The 26,535-nt window shown below is 40.8% G+C and overlaps 1 protein-coding gene across 25 annotated transcripts in view; it reads right to left on the reverse strand.

The window, feature by feature from the left end:
- The window catches only part of ITSN1 (intersectin 1), a 228,939-nt gene that overhangs the window by 67,160 nt on the left and 135,244 nt on the right, over positions 1-26,535 (reverse strand). For all 25 annotated transcript variants that reach the window (XM_038406525.2, XM_043508140.1, XM_043508169.1 and 22 more), the window contains 4 exons: positions 11,901-12,145; positions 8,037-8,196; positions 6,378-6,583; positions 5,451-5,533 (listed from right to left, as the gene is read on the reverse strand). In XM_038406525.2, coding sequence (XP_038262453.1) covers positions 5,451-5,533; positions 6,378-6,583; positions 8,037-8,196; positions 11,901-12,145 — 694 coding nt within the window. The remainder of the gene's footprint in view (positions 1-5,450; positions 5,534-6,377; positions 6,584-8,036; positions 8,197-11,900; positions 12,146-26,535) is intronic.

Genomic DNA, 26,535 nt, shown 5'->3' on the forward strand with positions numbered 1-26,535 from the left:
GAGATAACTTTGGGGAGAAAAGCCAGATGAGGCCTGAGTTGGACCTTGTCCTTATGAAAAACAGCGTAAGGGGGCTCAGATGTAAGGGCCCTGAGACTCTCCTAGCTGAGGTTATCACCACGAGGAACGCCCCTTGTGAGAGAGAGAGAGAGAGAGAGAGAGAGAGCGAGCGCGCGCGAGCAAGCGCAGGGAGCACGTTGCCAGCGGCTCAAATGGAGGGCCCGTAAGCCTGGTGAGGACCAGGTTAAGGTCCCAAGTTGGGACAGGCTGGCGCATTTGCACGTACAGTCTGTCAAGGCCTTTAAGAAAATGGCTGACTATAGGGTTCGTGAAAACCGAGAAGCCGTCTGCAGCCGGATGGAAGGCGGAGATGGCAGCCAAGTGGACCCTTATTGACGACAAGGACAGGTGGTTTAAGATGAAGGAGGTAGTCCAGTATGAATGGTATTGGGGAAAGTGTTGGTGACTGATTGTGTTGCTCCGACCAGAGAGAAAACCTCTTCCACTTAGCAAGGTAAGTTGCCCTTATAGAGGGCTTCCTACAACCAAGGAGAACTTGCCTGACTTGCATCCAGGCTGTGAGGTGGAGCGACTCTAGGTTCAGGTGTCAGAGGCAGCTGAGATCCTGCGTAATTAGGTCTGGGATCAGTGGCAAGGTGAGCGGGCTTGTCACTGACATTTCCAGGAGCGATATACACCAGTGCTGGCATAGCCATGCCAGAGCGATCAATATGACCCAGTCCCTGTGGCTCTTGAGGAGCACCTTCTGGACCAGCGGTATTGGTGGGAACATGTAAAGCAGACTGTTCCCCCACAGGAGAAGGAAGGCATCTGCGATGGAACCCGGGTTGTGACTCATGAAGGAGCGGAACAGTTGACACTTCCTGTTGCTATGTGTGGTGAACAGGTCTACCTGTGGAGAGCCCCAGAGATGGAAAATTGACCTTGCTACGTCCGGCTAGAGGGACCACTCGTGGCCATGAAAAGTTCGGCTGAGACTGTCTGCCAGCTTGTTCTGTACTCCGGGGAGGCATGAAGCCTGCAGGTGCATTCTGCTTCGAATGCTCTTCGCAGAAGTCCCACAGCATGAGGGGTTCCCAGCACCCCCTTGTTTGTTTATATAAAACATCGCCGTGGTGTTGTCCATGAGGACTGAAATGCACCTGCCAGCTATGTGGGCTCTGAAAAGCTGGCACACCAGATGCACTGCTCTCAGCTCTCCGATAGTGATATGCTGAGTGAGGTCCACCTGAGAACAGAGGCCCTGAGTCCTGAGGTCTCCCAAATGAGCTCCCCAGCCCAGATCCGAGGCATCTGTCACTAATGAGAGGGATGGCTGAGGGCTGGTGAAAGGTACTCCCGCACCAACCACCTGTGGGTCGAGCCACCACAGAAGGGAGTCCACTACAGGGTGGGGCAATGTTATGACGCTGTCCAGAGTGTCTCGGGCTGGTCGATAAACCAACCCCAGCCATGACTGGAGTGAGGAAAGTCTGAGACTGGCATGCTGCACTACGTAGGTGCATGCAGCCATGTGCCCCAGCAGTTTCAGGCAGTTCCTTTCTGTGGTCATGGGGAAATGCTGAGGCCCCGTATAATGTCCTCTAGCGACCGAAACCTGGCTTCCAGGAGGTACGCCCTGGCTTGAGTCGAGTCCAGGACCGCGCGTATAAACTCTATCCTCTGCACCGGGGACAGAGTGGATTTGGCCTCATTGAGAAGGAGACCTGTTTGAAGAAGGTCCTTCTTATGAAGTTTACCTGATCCTCCACTTGGGATCTGGAATGGCCTTTGGTCAGCCAGTTGTCGAGGTAAGGGAAAACCTGAATCCGGTGCCTGCGCAGGATGAGGAGGGTTCAGACTTGACTGGACCCCAGCCAGGGCAGGAGTCGACGAGACCCTGGAAGGGTGTAGGGAGGAGGCGGTCTGTCCCAAGGCACTCGTGGATGCCACCGACCCTTTGGGTTTTGGCTGAGGGTACCGACCCCCCTCTGGCCTCTTCTTCTTTAACGGCATTGGGGATTGAGAAAGGGGCCACACCGAGGACGGATTCTTATGGCCCAAGCCATGACAGTGCCGAGGGGCCTTAAGAGTCCTTGGCTAGTACCGGTTTGTGCACCGTCTGCGCCAGAGCACTGTGCACTGACAAAGACTTACTCGGTGCAGGTTCTGCACGTCCGGAGTTGGAGTGTGGCCATAGTGCCATCTCTATTAGCAGAAGTTTAAGTCTCTGCTCCCGATCTTTGAGGGTTCTGGGTCGGAAACCCTTACAGATCCGGCACCTTTCTTTCTGGTGACTCTCTCCGAGGCACCGCAGGCAGGAAGAGTGAGGGTCACTCTTAGGCATAAACTTGCTGCAGTCCTTGCAAAACTTAAACCCTGGAGACCTGGGCATACCCTAGAAACAGGGAAATGTTGTCAGGGGGAACCGCCCAAACAAGCTAACTACTACTATTGAAAAACTATTATCTAACTAAAGAAAAACAACTATTTACACAGTATGAACTGTAAAGACATTGCTAAAGGGCTTGCTACAGAAGCGAACGATGTTCCAGCTAGCTGTCACTGGTGGTAAGAAGGAACTGAGCGGGTGGGGGCAGGGCACTGTATTGGGCGCCATGAAGGTACGATGCCTAGGCTGACCCTACGGACGCCGCTAAGGGAAAAATCTTCCGGCTGGTGTACATGTGGCGCGCACACACCTGGTTGGAATGGACATGAACAAGCATTCGAAGAAGAACTATAAACTACAACCATACTAAACTATTTACAAATAAAAAAAACTCCAGCAAATTTTTTTCTAAAAACAGCATGGGAGACAGTGAAGCTCCGACACACTACAACTACCAACCGTGAGCAGTAAAAAGTAACGGATGAGGGGGCAGGGAGACTCCATCCTTTTATACCGTTGGCTAACATGTGCTGTCCTGATGGATACTGTTCTGAGGAAGAATTCTCCAGCTTCAATGCCCTAGCACACACACTCCTAAAGTGGAATGGACATGTGCAAGCACTTGATGATGATTTGCTTTATAAGCATACTTTCTATGGGTTCAATTTTATGGTGAGAACTAGCATTTTCAGTCCTGGCATACAAAATCCCAGTTTCTGAACTTCTGATACAGTCTTCCTTTTACATATGTCAGTTGGCTCTCATGAACAATGAATTCTTTCATTACTTGAAGCTTTGTATGGAGACAGCCAATCTCATTGTATCCTACACAACAGCTGGCTTGAAAATGCTAAGATAATGGTGGAATACACAATTTTGTTAAAACATGGTCAGCTACTTGGTATTCAAGAGCAAAAAACACTGAAGCAGACTGATGTTGAGAAATGCAATGTGTAATTTAATTACAGAACTCAATGAAAACCTGTACAGATAGGAGTGCAAATCAGTAACATTTTCTGAAGTAGTATGCATATTACACAATTCACCCAACTGTAAAAAAAGGAGCTGCTCAGAGGTATACCAGAGATTTCTGAAAATATTCTGGGTTACACACTCTGCTTGTGGAAAAGAGTGGCAAGCATGGCATGTTTAATTGTTGGTGAATAAGTGTAGACTGAAATACTAGCCTCAGAACTAAAATCCTAACTAGCTTTCATCAAAGTCTGTTTCTGAAGAATACTTATATAGGAGTTTCCTTTCCTAGAGAAATTATAAAGCTGCCAAATCCATACAAAACTTTTTTCAAAAATATTTTTGAAAGTATATGCTTTTAGCACAGCGTGTAAAATATTCAGACAATCAAACTCAAAAATACAGAACGGTATGACAGAAGACATACAGTATACCAGATTGTAGCTATAGAGCCAAGACGGGAGGGAGATGTTTTAGCAGTTCTGTATTTTCTTTCAAACAGCCTTTGAAAATCAAGCAAACCAAATTTTAGAATCCTTCTATAATTCCACTTTCCACAGTAGAATTTTTATCAGTGGCAAAATACAGACTATATTGTGTGTGATAAAAATTGCCCAAAATGATTCCTATTAAATTACAGTTGTACAGATGATGTTTTAAAAAATAAAGAATTAAGGCACTGCTAAAAAGACTGATAAAGATATTACTATTTTGTAAAATATATTTAGTTTCACACATGTGCACATACATAGAGGTCCTATCCCTTGCTTTATGTGCTTTTTTGACAATTAAGTAACCAATTCTGAAACAGATTAATTCCAGTAACACCTTTCAACCATGAATCAGATATGATATAGGTCAATAATTAAGTGAAAAAAATGACTGAATTGAACTGGCCCAACTATTGCTGGACCCATTATCATTTAAATGCAACCCCCCCCCCAAAAACCTCCCCTAGTGTCAATATTACTTTTAATACTAAAAAAAATAGGGAGCCTACATGTTTAATAACTGAATCCAACTTCTACCAAGCTAACATGTCTTATGAAAAGTTTGTTATGCTGACAGGAGTTTTATCAACAATATCTCTGAAAAAAAGTTTTGTATCTGTTTCCTGGTATCACTCCAGCCACACCTATTCTAGCAGTGGTGTGGGCTCCAATGATGGCAAAGGTCTGGCACATTTAGCACCTTGTCATGAAAAAAATAGGTACAAATTTGTAGACAACTGTAAGTACTCATATGGTTTTCAATTAATAATAGTTCATTGATGAAAGGTACTTAATGTTCAAAATCACATGGGAACAACAAAAAATACCAATATCTAACTCAAGTCACTTAGTGCAGTCTTTGTTATTTGCTATTTATTTATATTTAAATCTAACCTTCTTGGGCCAAATAAGACAGCACAAATGAAAACTTAAAAATTTTTACAGTACCTACATGCCTGTTTGGATAATTATCCCTTTCCTCATGATGGGATCAGCACTGATTTGTCTTTCCTTCCTAAGAGGTGGAAAGTTTTGGTCTATCCCACATTTAAATAGGAAAACAGACACTGCAGGATTCAATTTATTCACAAAGAAACATTGTGAATGAAAAACTAAAATTTTGGGAGCCAATTTATTAATTTAATTAATATCCTTGCCTATCTTGAAGCATGTACACGTTTTTACATGGCATATACACACACAGTGTATGTTAAAAGAAAATACATCCTTTATGCATTTTCAAATGCTGGGCCCTTCCTATTGTAGACAGAAGGCTAGAAACAATCAGAAATATGGGACTGATTCTTGACTGCTTATAAATGACACTGCATAATTAATGTTAATTAGAAAAATATTATTCTTATGGAAATGAGCAGTTTTACAAAACATGCAGGACATAGCCTTGCAGTCATAATTAATTCTGGAGGTAATTAAAATTCTTACTTTGTAAAGTAACAGGGCCTGATCCTGCAATGGTACTGAGTACCACCAACTCCTATTGGATCTGGCTCTGAACTTGTACTTATTACTAGAGAATTTTTTTTATTAAACTATACAGTAAGATGATACTAATGCCATTCAATTCAAATTCTTACCTTCACCTGACATAGCAGGTTTAGTTGCTGGTGATGTTACTCTCTTTAGACTAGCAGGACTTTCTGAAGAACCAGAATCCATGCTTAAAGAGAAAATATTAAATGCTTTAATTTCTCTAAATTTAACAAAACAACTAAATGTTTTAAATAAAAATTAAAAGCTATATCCATGAACAAACTATCTCAACTTGTAAAGCAAAATGATAGTAAATTTTAAGTTTTAAACCTCAGCATGACAAAATACAGTTTGAAATCATATAACTGGATTGAAAGCAAAAATTGCTATGCTCCCCAATAGAAAAATGTAAAATTAATTCTAGTTTTCATTATCCACTAGAACGTTGTTTTCACACAATGTATTGTATTAGATTACAATCTTACAAAAAGCTGTTTATTAGTAAAGTGAATATAGGAAAGTGGCACCTCTTTACTCAATAGCCCTACTCCATACATATTTCAATTTCTACTTATTTTATCAACTTAAATAAAATTTTGCTACTTTTTCATCTTGTTGGCATTGTGTAGCCGAAACAGCTACAGGAGAATAACCTGGATTCTGTTCCCACTTGTGCATCAACAGAATTGTTAGCTAAATTCTAAATGCAGAATTGTTGTTGGCGATACATGATGCAGGAAGAATCCAGCTTTGCTTTCATATCCCAAGCTGAGTTTGTAGGTAGGACTGGAAGTTAAAAAAGAGGAAGCCAAAAACCAAAGCTCATCATTTTATTTGTAAACTGAGCCACACCGATCTGAAACCAGAGACACAAATATGGCCACACAATGCCATTTTAATAAAGTCACTTTTCGGAGCCAACATTTTAAAAACAAATATACAAGTACACACATTTTAAATAGGAACAACATAATATTAAATAAATAAATAAAAATGCTGCTAATTCTAACAAAAGCAACCAAACAAAATACCTTGTCGACTTTCTTATGGGGCCTGAAATGAGTTTCACATATGATTTTGGAAACCATCCCTTTTGACCTTGGACCTCTCCAAACCACCACATGTCTTGCTGTTCCAGAACTGTGATGATATCATTTTTGTTAAAATTGAGGTGGTTGTCTTTTTTGGCTCTCCAAGGATACAAGGCCTGTGCTTGAAGGCCCTCTACTTTTTCACCCTATTGTGGTAAGAAAAGAAAAGTGAATCATATAGAGTCTTTTGCAAAGAAGGCTGCTAAAACTAACTAACTAACTAACTAGAGGTATTCACTTACAACATTCATTTATAGACACAGATCTGTGCGTCAACTGTTTCAATTAAAATAAGCTTTTTACTCAAATAAAGCCAAACAGATCATTTTAAAAAAATACAATCAAATGGATATATTAACTCAGTCCACCAGTATTTCTATATTTGTATTAATTAAAATGCCTGGTGCATACACTCCTGTAAGATATTTAATAATTTTTCTACACACTGTAAATATAAAAACAAGCCTTGCCCCAAGGGCTTATAGTAAATCTTACAAAAAAAGTGTACATGAAGAGAATCTTTTTGCTATAACTTATTCATTATGCCATCTTGCATTCTACTTGCTTTTTCGGGGTTTACATATCTAGCACATCTCAGAATGCTATGTCTATGTACCAGCACTACATATTTTTCAGCCAGTGTTGAGGCACTGTGATCTAACAGATTGAGCACAAGATTTGGGTTCAGGAATAGAGCTGGGAGAATAACTGATTTTTCGGTTCTCTGGAAGTTCTGGAAAAAAATTTAAAAAGTTTGCAAATTGGGTTGAAATGAATTTAAAAATGAAGACAAAAATTATGCAAATCAAAGCTAGTTTGACCCAAAACATTTTGTTTCCAGACATTTTTTAAGAGCTAGATTCACAAAATGATTGGAGGTGGAAAGGGTGTTGATGCTGGTCTCCTGATAAAACTTCTAACCGCTGGTCTAAGTCCCTCACCTGAGATGTGGGAGACTCAGGTTTGAATCCCCACTCTGAAGCAGAGATGTGAGTCCAGATCTTCCCCTCCCAGGTGACTATAGAGTTGTTCTCTCTGGCCCAATTTATTCAAGCATTTAATAAAAAATGGAACAGCATATGAACAACAAAATGAGAGAGAGATGCAGCCCAAATGGTTAGGGCACAAAGCTGGGAGTGGGAGACCTGGGTTCAAATCGTTGATCCAGAGCAGGAAACTTGGGTTTTAACTCCCATAAACCAACTCTGTGCACTAATCACTGGGATAAGAGTTAGAAAGGGGGGCACAACCATCACCTCCTACTCTTCTTTACTACCTTTTGGGAATCTAACCTGAACATTTTTTTCCTGCCTAAAACTATTCGGTGAATGTGTGTCAAATTCACAAATAGTTTGAGGTTGACCAAAACAAATTTTTTTTGACAAATTTTTTGTCCAAAAAATTTCACCCAGCTCTACTTGAGAATTCCTAGAATGCCAAATTGCACTTCCCACATGGCTTTGTTTGACATCTTCATCCTGAAATACTTTACCTCCCTTAGAGGAATGTTGCAAGGGCTGGTCAATTACTGTTTGGTCATTGCGTTGTGAAAGCGAAAATGTTAGGTTAAGTATGATTTCTGCAGATATAGCCACTTACCTGCCCCAGGACAGGAGAAGGCGATGATCCGGTAACAGTGGCTGGGGTGAAGGCTGATCTCTGCCTCACCTGCCCTGCACTTGGAACAGTCAGAGAAGGTTGAGCTGCCCAAGCATCCCAATTATCAGTCTCTGGTTTCTCACTAGTGCTGGTCGGCCACCTGAAAATAAGGCAGACTATATAATCTTCATTTTTGATTGCAGTGATTATTGCATTCTGCTGAAAAGAAAACTTGCTCACACCAAAAATTTCAAATGAAGACACTGTGTATGTATTCTAGAAGAATCCCTTATAATTGATTTTCTGCTAGGCGTAAAGTGTCTTTGTACTCTGTTTGAAGTTACCATATGTGGATTTACTATGACTGCATATTTCCCCTTAAAAAGGTAAGCGCCACATGCACTTGCTGCTTCTTGTTCACTAACGCTAGCTGTTCACAGGATTTACTTCCCCCACCCCCACTCCCCCGTACTCATGTCCTATACAACAACATTTCAACTGCAGGGCATTCTATACTGTATAGCAGATTTAGTTTAATTACACATTTGATAAAATATATTAATCTTCCTCTCCTGGTGCTCCATGCAGATTGCTCCCCATATCTAGATGGGTCATTGACTTTCTCCTTCCTTTCTGCATCAAATTCATACTCCTCATTCTCACTTTTAAGGCTCTAATTGTTCCACTTCTGTTTACTCCTTTGCCCCATCAGGTACAATGTTGACTTTTAAAGACTTCCTTTATCAACTCTGAGTGATTTTTTTCATGTTATCACTTATCCTTTGAAGATCACCTCATCCTATAAAATGATTATTAGAACCCACTTTCAAACACCTTTTCATTACCATTTAACCATGATTATCTGCTCTCAATCGCCTCCCTTATTCCTTATTGTTTAGACTTCATTGGTCCAATTTCTTTTTCCCCCAGCGTGCAAGCTCTGGGTGCTAACTGTCAAAACTATGTATTTTTAAAGCTCAGTGCACATCTGCAGTTTTAAGTAGACAAAGATCTATAAACTAAATATATTACTTTTTAATTGAATTTTTTTTGCTTCTGTAATTACAAAGTTACAGATAATTGTCTACGATTTCACTAGCTAGTGTAGAACCCTAAAGTCTAAAAAGCCCTGAATAGTTGAGTCCCAGCTACCTCTCTCATCATAATATAGGAGTTGACATCAGCTGACATGTATGAGTTAACAGCTCTACACAGTAAACAGGTGGGGTGGAGGAGGGGAAGAGTGAGATGGAGACAGGGCATTTCACCCCTGTGGGTCTGCCAGAGCTCAACTTTGTTCACTTCCTGGCTTGGTCTACACTACAAAGTAGTAACAGCAAAACTTGCCTTCTGTCAACACAGTATTGAGTTCTGCCAAAAAAATCCCTCAACTTTTACCAGCCAAGTTAAACCAGTTCCTCAAGTGACACAAGCCCTCTACTAGTATAGTTTTACTGGCATGATGCTTGTGTGGATGCAGAAATACCTGTACCAGTATAAGTAGTCCTCTAGCACCTGTCCCCTCAGCAGTGCCCATTCTGTCAAATTTTTGAACAATACTGCCGAGGCATCATAGTGACACCAAGTCCACCCCCTAAAGTCACCAATATATTTTGGAAACGCCTCTTTTCCCTGCTAGTACAAGTGTACTTGCCAAGACTGGACAAGCATAAGTCTACTTTATCCTCATGCCACTGTATAGTCTAGGAAAAAGGTCCTAGATTTCCTTGATGTGAAGGTGGGGTAGAGAAGAATGCGTGCGGTCACAGCTACAGAATTTGCACAGGAATAAAGAGGTGTACAAGGGAAGTGTACACTAAGGGCACTGAGGCCCAGGGGTATAGCAGGGATGAGGGCCAATGCCAAGCAATGGGGAAGGAGCTGCGGCAGGCTTACCAGAAGACGAAGGAGCACAGACTGAAGTCTGGTGTTGCCCCTTAGACAGGCCCGTATAACAAACTGTTTGTGTCGGACCGAGTCAGGAACCACCCCCCTTCCTGCCAATGATAGTGGACAGCTCACAACTTGCAGTGGGTGGCTCCCTTGAACTGGAAGATGAGGAGAAATCACTGAAGACAGGGAGTCAGATAGTGCTGGGATCATTCAGAGCCAGGAGCTCTTTGAGACCCAGTTGGATCTTTAGGAAGGAACCTTAGGTATGTATAATTTAATTGGACTGTCCAATTAATGCCAGCCATTTTGTTTACTGTCTCCAGGGCCCCCGAAACATTATCCTTTTCCCCTTCCCCCTTGCTGTCAGATAATGCTCCCAAGCACACTTATTTTCCCAGGCTGCTTATGGGAAGGACAACTAAGTGAGTGGGGGAAGTGGTGGGAGAGTCCTACTTTCAGTGGGCGTGGAAGGATTTTAGATTGGAAACCAGTTCTAATTAGTATGGATTTTATTCAGTTTTGTACAATCACCACACCAACGGCTAAATAAAATAATCAGCCAGCAGATTGAGGTGGTCATTCAGTCCCATCACTATCAGTGGCTTGCAAAATGGAAAACTGCCACTAAAATGTAGACTAACCCATTTCCATGATTTTGGTTATATGTTGTCACATAGTCACCTGTGCCTTAACAAACCCATTAGGTTAAATACAAGAAAAACTAACAGTATAAAGAGAGTGTCCCCCTAAATGTGAATTTCTATTCCTGGCTCATGTGTCCTTAATTAAATATTCATTAATTATTATTAAGCATTTACACTGTAATAGTGCCTGAGGGCCAAAGCCAGATTGGGCCCCACTGTGCTAAGCACTGTTCAAACATCATACATGATAAGCTCTGGAGTAGAGACTAATTGGTAGAAAATAAAATACAAAAAAATTTATGCAAGGTTATAAAAAGGCATAGTATTCACTTAAAACTAGAATAGTTTCGTCTTGAGATACTTTTGTTTAGGTAGCAAAAAAAAATAAAAATAAGTGGGAAGCTCAGTTTTAATTTTCTTATATTATTGCTTTTTCAGAAAAAAAAGTTGTCCAGAGAACAACACAGAATCATTTAAACTTAGTGGTATTTTTTTCAGAACTATTGTGATCTCTTGGGTAAAAACTTTTTGAAGCAATGTGTGTTAAGTACTCAAATATTTCAATAAAATACATACTTCTAATTGTAAAACACCTTATCTCATGAAACAAAATGATTAACCAATTATTTACATAGTAGACTAATCTGTCCTGATAAAACCTACATACATTTTGTTTATATGATCTTCGGGACACGAAACTTGTCTTACATGTGTACAGCATCAGGCACACCAGGGGAGTACGACTGTATAACGATAAACTGGTTGACTTTAGCAGCAGCAGCAGCAGCAGCATCTTAATGTAAAATACAGGCTGGTAACAATGAAGTAAGAGAAGGTGTCAACTCTGCTCTCTTACATATTTGGTAAATGAACGTCATGCTGGGATTTCTGCTGCAATACAATTCTGAATATTGTCAAGGAAAAGCGCTAGATGGGCAAGCTTTTGTACTTGTCTTCTTGATTGCTTAAAACGATACGGTGAACGCATACCTTTGGATTGAAAAGCTTAATTTAAAATTAAAAAACCCACAGAAAAACAAAAAAAAAAACAAACAAAAATAACTTTTGCAGCCTCTCCAGTTGAGGAAAAAATGTTTACTAAAGGGAAAACAATTATGATGGGAGTTCTGTCTTACTGAAGATGAATAATCCTTCCTGATTTACAGTGTGCTGCCTAGTTTCCTAAAAATATCTCATTTGCCAGGTTAACTGCTGACACAATCTCAGTGGATGAGAAATGTAACGAATTTTAACTGGACACAAATTAACTGCTTGAAAACCCACAGTACTGGTTTGGATTCCCAGAGATAACCACCAGCAAACATACGTTGAACTGAAGTCTGCCCAGTTGTTGGTGGTTGCAGTAGATTCTGTCAAAGCTGGAGCTGCCGGAGTTGGGGTTGTTTCACGCAAAGAAACTTTAGGTGCAACAGTAGTGTCAACTACTGGTTTTGCAGAGGTTGGAACTTCATTGTCAGGTATTTTCTCTGCATAGTTTGCAGGGAACCATCCAGTCTTTCCCTTCAGTTCTCCTCCTAGCCACCCAGGTTCTCCAGTCTGGCTTTCATCCACCTGTAAGTGCATTAAATAACAAGATTCAGAAACATTAGAAAAATTTTAATTTAAAAATCCAGCTGCCATTCATAGTTGATTAGTTTTCTCCAGTTACTGTAAACTCAAAATTTTGTTACAAATAAAGGTGTCATATGGGCAAAATTGGATAATTTTTTAAACTATTCAGCTTTTCTTTACACAGCATACATAAATATGTAATGGCATGAGTACTGTAATGCAAAGTCATCCTTTTCATAATTAATACTTTCCCAAATTCAAATATTTGCCTGGGACAGAAAGAAAAAAGAAGACTGCCTAAAATCTCAGGCTACGTCTACACTTGCGCACTTCCTTGAGTACTTGTCCATATACTGCTAGAACATGTACCTTGTATCCCTACAGAAGCCACATATTCTGTTTGCGCAAGAGTATATGCTGTGTACAGGCATATACCTGCATCCATACTGCCCCTTTTTGGTACACGACAGTAGTGCTATTTCAGGGACAGTGTCCCAAAGTCCTTTGTGTCATAGGAGATGCTCTGGGAACCGCTTTGCTGCGTGTTCTCTCACCTCTCCCTTTTGCCAAACTGCTCCAAAGCCAAGGAGCAAGTCCACAATGTGGTTCTTCTCCTGCTACTGCTTGTGGGACTAATATCTATGCAGGCCAGTACCAGATAATGGATAGAATGAGTCAGAAAAATTTGAAATGCTGAAGACAACTGACCAAGAGGGCAAACAAATATCTACTAGGCTTCCAGGGAACAGATGTGTTGAATGCTGGGATTGCAACAGTATACCCATGGGTGGACTGCTGTCCCTAGTTCCAGACAAATAGCATAGTGTGGTGGGACCACATCATCTGGGAAACCTGGGATGATGACCAGCGGCTGCAGGAATTCCGAATGAGGATGCAGATCTTCATGGAGTTGTGCAAGTTGCTTGCACCAACCCTTCAGGGCAGACCACTCAGTTTCAAAAATCCATACTAGTACAGAAGGAGGTGGCTATTCCCTTTGGATGCTGACAATACCTCATAGCTGTTGGTCAACTGCAAACATGTTCATGGTTGAAAAGTCAACTGTCAGGGTGACAGTTGTACAGGTTTGTCATGCTATCAAAACTGCAATCTATCCATGAGTGGATGCCATAATTAAAGTCCCTGAAATTATAGCAGGATTTCAGAGGATGTGGTTTCCAAACTCTGTAGGCACCATCGAAGGAACACACATTCCAATACTTCCATTAAAAGGAGCCAGTGAATACGTGAACCAAAAAGGTTACTATTCACTCACTCACTCACTCTCCAAGGCTCAGTGGACCACAAAGGTTGGTTCATGAACACCTATGTTGGACACAGGAAAGGTTCATGACACCAGGGCACTCAGGAGGCCAGGATTGTACCGCGAAGGGATTTCATGCCCCAGAAAAAACTTGATTGTGTACGGTGTTTCTGTCCCCACAGTTATTTTGGGGGACCCCACATACCCGCTCCCAATGTGGCTCAAAGCTATACCCCAACATTGCTGACCTAAGAAAAAGCAAATGCAAGTACAGAGTAGCTGCAAAATGGTAGTGGAATGCACCTTTGAGAGTCTGAAAAGCTCATTGGTGATGCCTGCAGACCCATCTGAATGCCAGTGCAGCCTGTGCAGTTCACATTAGCGAGGTGTGCTTTACCTCACACAACATTTGTGAGGCTAAAGGGGAATACTTCTAGAGCAAGTGAGCACAGGTCAGTTCTGGCTTTCAAAGCTTGCACAGACAGCTGGATCCCACCTACGTGCACATTGCAAATCTCCACTGCTTTTCAAGAACAGGAGCAATGTGATTTGCTCGCACATTGTGGATCAGGATGTAGCCAGAAGGTGACTTGGAATCATGCCAAGGAATCACTTTACAGAATCACTGCAGACACTTCTCCAAATCTAGAGTAAGGATGGAAAAATTCTTTTGCATGGAAGCTACTTAATTTGAAATAGTAACGCTTCTGGTTGCAGCTGTCTCTAGACCATTCCCCTCTACAACTGATAGATCACTCTGCCTTAGGCCATGTGGTTTTTTTGCCTTTTTGCCTGTCTGCTACTGTTTGTATCCCATACTCTTCAGTTCGCATAAAACAATTCATTATTTCTGCTTTATGTTGGGCCTATCTCTGCCTCAGTTCTATTAATTCACAGCAAATACAGAAGTAAACGAACTGCATGCTTGACTAGTCCAATGTGACTTTGCTGCAATGCAGAGCAAAATTTACACTGCAGCAGCACTAAATACTATGTTGAGATGGCATTCTGAGTGACGGAAGGTCACAGTAGAGGACGAATCTTGCCAAATGGAGTGTGGGGGGGGAAGTAAATATCAGCATCTGACTCTTCAAGTTGAATAATTCAAACTGTAGTAACATTTGCACGTCATTTGCAATCTTTGGGAATTGCCAAGGTGATGATTGAAATCAGCAATAATAGGTCACAATCAGTCTTTTTAATCTGTTAAAAATGGACTTCTTAAAAATGGACCACACTGATACAGTTGCCTAAATGACTTAAAATTTTTTTTGCACAAGTAGGTGAGAAATATACAAGAATGATCGTAAAAACTGATTAAAGGTTTCTTTAAGCAGAATTGAAAACTCTACAAATTCTTTAAATAGTCCAATCATGCAGATGAAATTTCCATTTCTTCAATCAACATTCATTTTTTGAAATATTCTATAAGCATGAAAAGCCATCTTTTTTACACTTTACAAAAAAATATGATTTCCCAGCTTCATAGAGGGTAGGTGACGTGTTTAAAAGTTTAAAGTATAGCACTGTATAACTTCAGAGAAGACGCTTTTGTAAGACTTCACAGGAAGAACACTCAATGACAAAAAAAAAAATAAAAGATCCAGTTATCTCTGGCATTTAATCAGATTGAAAACAAATGCTACCATTATATATCTTTTTTCAGCCATATATTCTATCAGCCAGAACACTATTCATTTCTTTTTAAAATCTGCTTTCCCGAAAGCTGAATTTCATCTTAGATTTGCTTCTGAGATTAATGAAACCCCTACTACTACTCAGAATGTAAGATCTTCCAAGCAGTGACCATCTCCTTATGTTTGTGCAGTACCTAACACAATGGGCATAGGCTCTGACATATTACAAACAACAATAATCATCTCCATTGCCATCAGTTGACAAAACTGACTACTATGCATTATTATGAAATGGCTCTGGACAGAAATTGAGCTATTTGATTCTGAATTACGTTCCTCTAATACCCAGGCCACTAAGATCAATAATCCGAGTGTTCTTCATGGAATTACTTGCAAGTTCATTCCAAAACAGTGAAATACATAGGATATGGTTAGTGCTATCAGAATCTGCTGAGGAACTTCAGCTTGGTTGGGTGCTAGGGGAGGGGATGGAAAGATGCCCAACCCAAAGGAAAACAAATGAACTCATTAACATCCACTCCGCTAGAGAAATATCCACCCAAAAGGAAAGAAACAGCATTCCTCCATATAGAGTGGTAATAAAATAGAAGTTAGAAATTTATCAGTTTGAGAGGGAGCCTGGAATGGAAAGGGCTGTCTAGGTTGAAAAGTATTATCAATCCAAGACAAATGCAAGGTAAGGCTGTAAATTATCAATACAATTTATACAAAAATAATCTTTAAAAATGTTTAAACTTTAAAGAACTTGGAAAGCCAAAAACGCCAAGATAAAGGTAAAAATAAAAAAGTTAAACTACAGAAAGAACATAAATAAAAAGTTTATTTGACGTACTTTAACTCAACTCTCACCTGTATTACTATCATGCATACAGATTCTATGGCAGACCATGAATATATAACAAAATATCCCAGTATTATAGAGAGCCAACATCTGTATCTGGTACATACTTCCTGAACCCTTTGGTGATTTGTCTACACCCTATGACCCCTTCCACACTGGTCCTGCAGTTCCATAAATACATTACAGCAAAGGTGGAAAATGAATTTAAATTACTAGGGAGCTGGAGACCAGTTAAAGCTCAGTTCAGTCTCACAGGGAAAACAGTGTTTCAACCAACTCTTCAAACCATGTTGCAGCCCTGTTAAAGTCCAAGGCGGTAGCATGGTTCAGGAACATGGTAACACAGCCTAACTCTTGTCTGCACTGTCAGACTGAACCATGCTTTAACTGTATTCCCTCAAAATACTGGTAGTTACAAGTGAGGCAGGATCCCAGTTGTAGCTATATAGTGCTCACCAGCCAGCATGGACCAATCCAAATCACAGTACTATAGGCCTTCACCTACATTAAAACATGATTGTTATAGGCTAGTTTTACCCCAGTTCTTGCTGGTTAGCCTAGACAAGCTGAAAGTTTAACCAGAGTTTAACTTCCATTTAAATGGTCATAAGGCCAGTCCATATAGGATCTTAGACATACCTTAACACATAAACTTGCAAACTGTTACTCTCCAAAAACTATAATTGATTTACACCTTTTAGAAGCATGACATGGCCATTTTTTTTTAACACTTAAGTGATGTAGGCACTTAAGAACTTAAGTAACTTTAAACAACGGGACTTAAGTCTCAAAAATTTTACCCCAGATAAATTAAAAAAATAGGTAACTTGACAGTAACAAAGCTATATTTATAAAAATGTATTAAAAGATTGTGCAGACTTCCTAACAGTCATACAGTATACTTACCCATTCCCTTTTAACCTCCAGCAGGAAAGCAATGATTTGAAAGTAAGGCAGAATTATAACACATTTCACAAATTAAGCAATTACTAAAGAGCAGGAGAGCAATCCCACTAGAATCAGTTGTTAGCTCTGACAGTAATTAAAGATATTTAAATGAAAATAAGCCAAGGCCAGAGGCCAGTTTTTCCATTATAATATAAATTAAAAACAAAGTCTAAAGTCATATACAGGTGAACGCAGATTATCCAAAATAATGATCTGAAATTCAGAAGTGTTCCCTGAAATCAGAATACTGATTTCCCAACATTTCATTATGTCCCCTGAGCCATTTAGTAAACTGATGTTTAGTCTTCCTCCAGCAAAGCTCAGTGTATGCCTGTACCTCTAGCAAACATTTTATTCCCGGATAAAGTATTAACTGGATTATTCCATTCTTCAATAACCTACAGAGCCCCACATGCCTGCATACTTTCTTATTTTGACTGATGACTTGCCAACCTCACTTCTTTACTAAAGGATAAGTGACAAAATTTCAGTGAAATTATTGCACTTCAACTGGGTTTTGGGCCTCTTCCTAAATCATTCAGTAATACCACAATCCAATGTTCATGATGTCATGAGATATTGCTGAATAAATCAAACAGGAAGAAAATGATGATCAGAGCTTCTTTTTACTAATGTCTAGATATCATTAAGATATGACAATTTAGAAAGTTTATTTTTCTAAAACCCAAGTGAAGTTTTCCAGAGAGTGTGACAGTTCTTTAAAAACAGAACTCATTTTGATAGGAAGATGAAGCAGTGAATTAAGGTCATAATGCTTCTCTCTATAGTTTTTCATAAATTACAATTACAAAAGATTTTTACATAATACTTTCATTGAGAATTTTTTTAAAACTGTAAAATGACATTTGCATGTTACAATATTAATAACGCTTATTCCAATTATTCAGAGATTCTTAAACATTAATAACTATAGTTACTGACAATTGCAGTTACAATTTTTAAAAGATTTAGGAATTACAAAAAGTGCAAGATATACTTCCATAGTATTACTTAAGCCTAACAAAACAATATTTTTAGGGAGATTTATCCCAGTGCTACCAACCACTACAATTAAAGATGAATAAGCATTTCCATTCCATTTACACCTCCAACAATGTTTTCAGTTGCTTATCGCTTCCTTTTGTCAGACTGGTTTCAGAGTAGCAGCCGGGTTAGTCTGTATCCGCAAAAAGAAAAGGAGGACTTGTGGCACCTTAAAGACTAAATAAATTTGTTAGTCTCTAAGGTGCCACAAGTCCTCCTTTTCTTTTTGTCAGACTGACATTTTTTCTACTTTGTCCCTGCCTGAAAAATTACTTTTTAAAGTGTTTCAGCAAAACAATGCAGCCATTTTTAAATAGGGGAAAATTCTTAAGAGGAAAAGTTATTGTATGAACAAGTAAAAAACCTATACTGGATCATTATAACAAAGTAGAAATTGTAGAAAAAATATATTATTGGAGAAACAGTCATAATGTAATTAAAGATTAACACAACATATATGATTGTGACCTTAATGTAGTCATTTCCTAACTCAGAGTAAATGTTTAACATAGCATTAATTTAACTGTAACATTCTCTTAATATAGTTGAGTTTTTAAAATTGGAATTAGAATAGTTTGCATTGTTTTAGTATTACAGTTTTAGATAGGCTTTACAGCCCAAACAAATCTTTAATATTCTGTTCTGACCTCCAGGTATAGCAACAATCCTCAGAAGTGACTATGACAGTTATGATTGTGTCACTTATTTGTCTTGATGACCAAATGTCTCACTGTAGACTAGTTGGCTTTGCAAACTTGTTCAGACACTTTGGACTTCCCTGTCACCACACTCATTTAGAGCTGAGTTATTATACTAAGACTGATACAGTTTGTTCATCAACTTTATCTATACCTTGCATTATAATGTACTTTAAGAAAAATGAATGGGATAGACTGGAGAATCGCACCATCACCAGGAAAAGGCTGGTCTACGTGACTGGGGACTCATTACTGAGAATAGACAGGCCTGTAATAAGAACTGATCCAGAGAGCAGAAGGGTGTGCTGTCTGCTGGGTGCTAAGATATGGGATGTGGACCTGAGGCTGAAGAAGATCCTAACGGGAGCGGGAAAGAATCCGTTGATTATCCTTCATGTAGGAACAAATGATACAGCTAGATTCTCACTGGAACGTATCAAAGGAGACTATGCCAGGCTGGGGAAGACGCTTAAGAAAATCAAGGTTCAGGTGATCTTAAGTGGGATTCTGCCTGTTCCTAGAGAAGGGCAACAAAGGTGTGACAAGATTATGATGCTCAACAGATGGCTCAGGCAGTGGTTTGCTTCCCAGGGGTCAGGGAGGGCTTTGGGATGTATGGCCACTGGGAAGCATTCATGGACAGAGGACTGTTCTCTTAAGATGGACTTCACCTGAGTAAGGAGGGAAATAGACTTCTAGGATGGAGGATGGCATAACCGATCAAGAGAACTTGAAATTAGGACTTCGGGGGAGATGGTTCGGAGATAGCCAGATAATCTCCACGCCAGATTTTCTCTTTGAGAAGGAAGGAAATGAAGTAAGAAAGGATACAGCTGTGGGTAGGAGAATGGACATAAGGCGGAAGGACAGTGTACATACCAATCTAATAGGTAATATTGGCAGTAGAATGTCTGTGCCCAGTCGGTAAAGAATGTGAGTGAAGCCAAATCGCAAAAATTAAGATGTTTGTACACTAATGAGAGGAGCCTAGGTAACAAAATGGAGGAACTAGAGCTACTGGTGCAGGAAGTGAAACCAGATACTATAGGGATAACAGAAACATGGTGGAATAGTAGTCATGACTGGACTACAGGTATTGAAGGGTATGTGCTGTTTAGGAAAGACGGAAAAAAAGGCAAAGGTGGTAGAGTAGCATTGTATATCAATGATGAGGTAAAAAGAAAAGGAGTACTTGTGGCACCTTAGAGACTAACAAATTTATTAGAGCATAAGCTTTCGTGAGCTACAGCTCACTTCATCGGATGCATTTGGTGGAAAAAACAGAGGAGAGATTTATATACACACACAGAGAGAACATGAAACAATGGGTTTATCATACACACTGTAAGGAGAGTGATCACTTAAGATAAGCCATCACCAGCAGCAGGGGGGGAAAGGAGGAAAACCTTTCATGGTGACAAGCAAGGTAGGCTAATTCCAGCAGTTAACAAGAATATCAGAGGAACAGTGGGGGGTGGGGTGGGGGGAGAAATAACATGGGGAAATAGTTTTACTTTGTATAATGACTCATCCATTCCCAGTCTCTATTCAAGCCTAAGTTAATTGTATCCAGTTTGCAAATTAATTCCAATTCAGCAGTCTCTCGTTGGAGTCTGTTTTTGAAGCTTTTTTGTTGAAGTATAGCCACTCTAAGATCTGTGATCGAGTGACCAGAGAGATTGAAGTGTTCTCCAACTGGTTTTTGAATGTTATAATTCTTGACGTCTGATTTGTGTCCATTCATTCTTTTACGTAGAGACTGTCCAGTTTGGCCAATGTACATGGCAGAGGGGCATTGCTGGCACATGATGGCATATATCACATTGGTAGATGCGCAGGTGAACGAGCCTCTGATAGTGTGGCTGATGTGATTAGACCCTATGATGGTATCCCCCGAATAGATATGTGGACAGAGTTGGCAACGGGCTTTGTTGCAAGGATAGGTTCCTGGGTTAGTGGTTCTGTTGTGCGGTGTGTGGTTGCTGGTGAGTATTTGCTTCAGATTGGGGGGCTGTCTGTAAGCAAGGACTGGCCTGTCTCCCAAGATCTGTGAGAGTGATGGGTCGTCCTTCAGGATAGGTTGTAGATCCTTGATGATGCGTTGGAGAGGTTTTAGTTGGGGGCTGAAGGTGATGGCTAGTGGCGTTCTGTTGTTTTCTTTGTTGGGCCTGTCCTGTAGTAGGTGACTTCTGGGTACTCTTCTGGCTCTGTCAATCTGTTTCTTCACTTCAGCAGGTGGGTATTGTAGTTGTAGGAGTGCATGATAGAGATCTTGTAGGTGTTTGTCTCTGTCTGAGGGGTTGGAGCAAATGCGGTTATATCGTAGCGCTTGGCTGTAGACAATGGATCGAGTGGTATGATCTGGATGAAAGCTAGAGGCATGTAGGTAGGAATAGCGGTCAGTAGGTTTCCAATATAGGGTGGTGTTTATGTGACCATCGCTTATTAGCACCGTAGTGTCCAGGAAGTGGATCTCTTGTGTGGACTGGTCCAGGCTGAGGTTGATGGTGGGATGGAAATTGTTGAAATCATGGTGGAATTCCTTAAGAGCTTCTTTTCCATGGGTCCAGATGATGAAGATGTCATCAATGTAGCGCAAGTAGAGTGGGGGCATTAGGGGACGAGAGCTGAGGAAGCGTTGTTCTAAGTCAGCCATAAAAATGTTGGCATACTGTGGGGCCATGCGGGTACCCATCGCAGTGCCGCTGATTTGAAGGTATACATTGTCACCAAATGTGAAATAGTTATGGGTGAGGACAAAGTCACAAAGTTCAGCCACCAGGTTAGCCGTGACAGTATCGGGGATACTGTTCCTGACGGCTATCTATCTGCTACCCAAGATCCATAGATCCACCCTGACAGCAGGATTGTCTGGCTATGTAGACTCCCTCCTCAGGCCCTTCATTACCAGCACTCCCAGCTATCTTCGAGACACCACTGACTTCCTGAGGAAACTACAGTCCATTGGTGATCTTCCTAAAAACACCATCCTAGCCACTATGGATGTAGAAGCCCTCTACACCAACATTCCACACAAAGATGGACTACAAGTCGTCAGGAACAGTATCCCCGATACTGTCACGGCTAACCTGGTGGCTGAACTTTGTGACTTTGTCCTCACCCATAACTATTTCACATTTGGTGACAATGTATACCTTCAAATCAGCGGCACTGCGATGGGTACCCGCATGGCCCCACAGTATGCCAACATATTTATGGCTGACTTAGAACAACGCTTCCTCAGCTCTCGTCCCCTAATGCCCCTACTCTACTTGCGCTACATTGATGACATCTTCATCATCTGGACCCATGGAAAAGAAGCTCTTGAGGAATTCCACCATGATTTCAACAATTTCCATCCCACCATCAACCTCAGCCTGGACCAGTCCACACAAGAGATCCACTTCCTGGACACTACGGTGCTAATAAGCGATGGTCACATAAACATCACCCTATATCGGAAACCTACTGACCGCTATTCCTACCTACATGCCTCTAGCTTTCATCCAGATCATACCACTCGATCCATTGTCTACAGCCAAGCGCTACGATATAACCGCATTTGCTCCAACCCCTCAGACAGAGACAAACACCTACAAGATCTCTATCATGCACTCCTACAACTACAATACCCACCTGCTGAAGTGAAGAAACAGATTGACAGAGCCAGAAGAGTACCCAGAAGTCACCTACTACAGGACAGGCCCAACAAAGAAAACAACAGAACGCCACTAGCCATTACCTTCAGCCCCCAACTAAAACCTCTCCAACGCATCATCAAGGATCTACAACCTATCCTGAAGGACGACCCATCACTCTCACAGATCTTGGGAGACAGGCCAGTCCTTGCTTACAGACAGCCCCCCAATCTGAAGCAAATACTCACCAGCAACCACACACCGCACAACAGAACCACTAACCCAGGAACCTATCCTTGCAACAAAGCCCGTTGCCAACTCTGTCCACATATCTATTCGGGGGATACCATCATAGGGTCTAATCACATCAGCCACACTATCAGAGGCTCGTTCACCTGCGCATCTACCAATGTGATATATGCCATCATGTGCCAGCAATGCCCCTCTGCCATGTACATTGGCCAAACTGGACAGTCTCTACGTAAAAGAATGAATGGACACAAATCAGACGTCAAAAATTATAACATTCAAAAACCAGTTGGAGAACACTTCCATCTCTCTGATCACTCGATCACAGACCTAAGAGTGGCTATACTTCAACAAAAAAGCTTCAAAAACAGACTCCAACGAGAGACTGCTGAATTGGAATTAATTTGCAAACTGGATACAATTAACTTAGGCTTGAATAGAGACTGGGAATGGATGAATCATTACACAAAGTAAAACTATTTCCCCATGGTATTTCTCCCTCCCACCCCACCCCCACTGTTCCTCTGATATTCTTGTTAACTGCTGGAATTAGCCTACCTTGCTTGTCACCATGAAAGGTTTTCCTCCTTTCCCCCCCTGCTGCTGGTGATGGCTTATCTTAAGTGATCACTCTCCTTACAGTGTGTATGATAAACCCATTGTTTCATGTTCTCTGTGTGTGTGTGTGTGTGTGTGTATATAAATCTCTCCTCTGTTTTTTCCACCAAATGCATCCGATGAAGTGAGCTGTAGCTCACGAAAGCTTGTGCTCCAATAAATTTGTTAGTCTCTAAGGTGCCACAAGTACTCCTTTTCTTTTTGCGAATACAGACTAACACGGCTGCTACTCTGAAACCTGTAATGATGAGGTAGACTGTAAAGAAGTGATGAAATGCATAATACAGAGTCTGTCTGGGCAAAAATCACATTGGGGAAGAAAGCTACTAGAGCTTCTCCTGGGATAGTACTTGGGCATCCGCCAGGATCAGATTTGGATATGGATAGAGACCTCTAATGTTTTTAAAGAAGTAAATACTAATGGGAATTGTGTGATCATGGGAGACTAATTTCCCAGATATAGACTGGAGGACAAGTGCTAGTAATAACAACAGAACTCAGATTTTCCTGGATACAATAGCTGATGGATTCCTTCACCAAAGTAGTTGCTGAACTGACAAGAGGGGATGCCACTGTAGATTTTGTTTTGGTGAGCAGCGAGGACCTCATAGAAGAAATGGTTGTAGGGGACAATCTTGGTTCGAGTGATCATGAGATAATTCAGTTCAAACTAAATGGAAGGATAAACAAAAATAGATTTGTGACTAGAGTTTTTGATTTCAAAAAGGCTAACTTTAAAAAATTAAGGAAATTAGTTAGGGAAGTGGATTGGACTGAAAAACGTGTGGATCTAAAGGCGGGAGGAGGCCTGGGATTACTTCAAGTCAAAGTTGCAGAAACTATCAGAAGCCTGCATCCCAAGAAAGGGGAAAAAATTCATAGGCAAGAGTTGTAGACCAAGCTGGATGAGCAAGCATCTCAGAGAAGTGATTAAGAAAAAGCAGAAAGCCTACAAGGAATGCAAGATGGGAGGAATTAGCAAGGAAAGCTACCTTACTGAGGTCAGAACAGGTAGGGATATAGTGAGAAAAAGGCCAAAAGCCATGTAGAGCTGGACCTTGCAAAGGGAATTAAAAGCATTAGTAAAAGGTTCTATAGCCATATAAATAAGAAGAAAACAAACAAAGAAGAAGTGGGACCACTAAACACTGAGGATGGAGTGGCGGTTAAGGATAATCTAGGCATGGCCCAATATCTAAACAAATACTTTGCCTCAGTCTTTAATGAGGAGCTTAGGGTTAATAGTAGGATGACAAATGGGAATGAGGACATGGAGGTAGATATGACCACATCCGAGGTAGAAGCCAAACTTGAACAGTTTAATGGGACTAAATCGGGGAGCCCAGATAATCTTCATCCAAGATTATTAAAGGAACTGGCACATGAAATTGCAAGCCCATTAGCAAGAATTTTTAATCAATCTGTAAAGTCAGGGGTTGTACAGTATGACTGGAGAATTGCTTACATAGTTCCTATTTTTAAGAAAGGTAAAAAAAGTGATCCAGGAAACTACAGGCCTGTTAGTTTGCCATCTGTAGTATGCAAGATCTTGGAAAAAAATTTGAAAGAGAAAGTAGTTAAGGACATTGAGGTCAATGGTAATTGGGACAAAGTACAACATGGCTTTACAAAAGGTAGATCGTGTCAAACCAACCTGATCTCCTTCTTTGAGAAAGTAACAGATTTTTAGACAAAGGGAATGCAGTGGATCTAATTTACTTCGATTTCAGTAATGCATTTGATACGGTTCCACATGGAGAATTATTAGCTAAATTGGAAAAGATGGGGATCAATATGAAAATTGAAAGGTGGATAAGGACCTGGTTAAAGGAGAGACTACAGCAGCTGACAGTGAAAGGTGAACTGTCAGGCTGGAAGGAGGTTACTAGTGGAGTTCCTCAAAGATCAGTTTTGGGACCAATCTTATTTAATCTTTTTATTACTGACCTTGGCACAAAAAGCAGGAATGTGATAATAAAGTTTGCGGATGACACGAAGCTGGGAGGTATTGCCAATACAGAGAAGGACCAGGATATCATACAGGAAGATCTGGATGACCTTATAAACTGGAGTAATAGTAATAGAATGAAATTTAATAGTGAAAAGTGCAAGGTCAGGCACTTAGGGATTAATGACAAGAATTTCGGTTATAAATTGGGGACACATCACTTGGAAGTAACAGAGGAGGAGAAGGACCTCAGAGTATTGGTTGATCACAGGATGACTATGAGCCGCCAATGTGATATGGCCATAAAAAATGCTAATGCAGTCTTGGGATGCATCAGGTGAGGTATTTCCAGTAGAGAAGGAGGTGTTAGTACCGTTAAATAAGACACTGGTGAGACCTCATCTGGAATATTGTGTGCAATTCTGGGCTCCCATGTTTAAGAAGGATGAATTCAAACTGGAACAGGTACAGAGAAGGGCTACTAGGATGATCCAAGGAATAGAAAACCTGTCTTATGAAAGGAGACTCAAAGAGTTTGGCTTGTTTAGCCTAACCAAAAGAAGGCTGAGAGGATATGTGATTGCTATCTATAAATATATCAGAGGGATAAATACCACAGAGGGAGAAGAATTATTTAAGCTCAGTACCAATGTGCACACAAGAACAAATGGATATAAACTGGCCATCAGGAAGTTTAGACTTGAAATTAGACAAAGGTTTCTAACCATCAGAGGAGTGAAGTTCTGGAACAGCCTTCCTCCAAGGGAAGCAGTGGGGGCAAAAGACATAGCTGGCTTCAAGACTAAGCTTGATAAGTTTATGGCGGAGATGATATAATGGGATAGCCTAATTTTGGCAATTAATTGATCTTCGACTATTAGCAGTAGATATGTTAGATGGGGTGGGATCTGAGTTACTACAGAGAATTCTTTCCTGGGTGTCTGGCTAGTGAGTCTTGCCCACATGTTCAGGGTTTAGCTCATTGCCATATTTGGGGTCGGGAAGGAATGTTCCTCCAGGGGACTTTGGCAGAGGCCCTGGGGGGTTTTCGCCTTCCTCTGCAGCGCGGGGCATGGGTCACTTGCTGGAGGATTCTCTGCACCTTGAAGTCTTTAAACTATGATTTGAGGAGTTCAGTAGTTCAGACATATGTTAGGGGTTTGTTACAGGAGTTGGTGGGTAAGATTCTGTGGCCTGTGTTGTGCAGAAGCTCAGACTAGATGATCATAATGGTCCCTTCTGACCTTAAAAACCTATGATTCTAATCTTATCACATCACATCCACCACAATCCCTCCACTGCCAACAGGACAGCTATACAGTCCCTGAAATCTAATCACCAGTGATCAAACCAGCAGACAAAGGAGGTACCATCATAGTCCTCAACCATGATATCTACATTGAGGCCAAGCCACAACTCTCCGACACTATCGACTACGAAGAACTCAGACTACCCTACGCCATAATTAACCCAGAAATTTAAGG

Source organism: Dermochelys coriacea, chromosome 1 (genome assembly GCF_009764565.3).
Source record: "Dermochelys coriacea isolate rDerCor1 chromosome 1, rDerCor1.pri.v4, whole genome shotgun sequence".
Taxonomy (NCBI): domain Eukaryota; kingdom Metazoa; phylum Chordata; order Testudines; family Dermochelyidae; genus Dermochelys; species Dermochelys coriacea.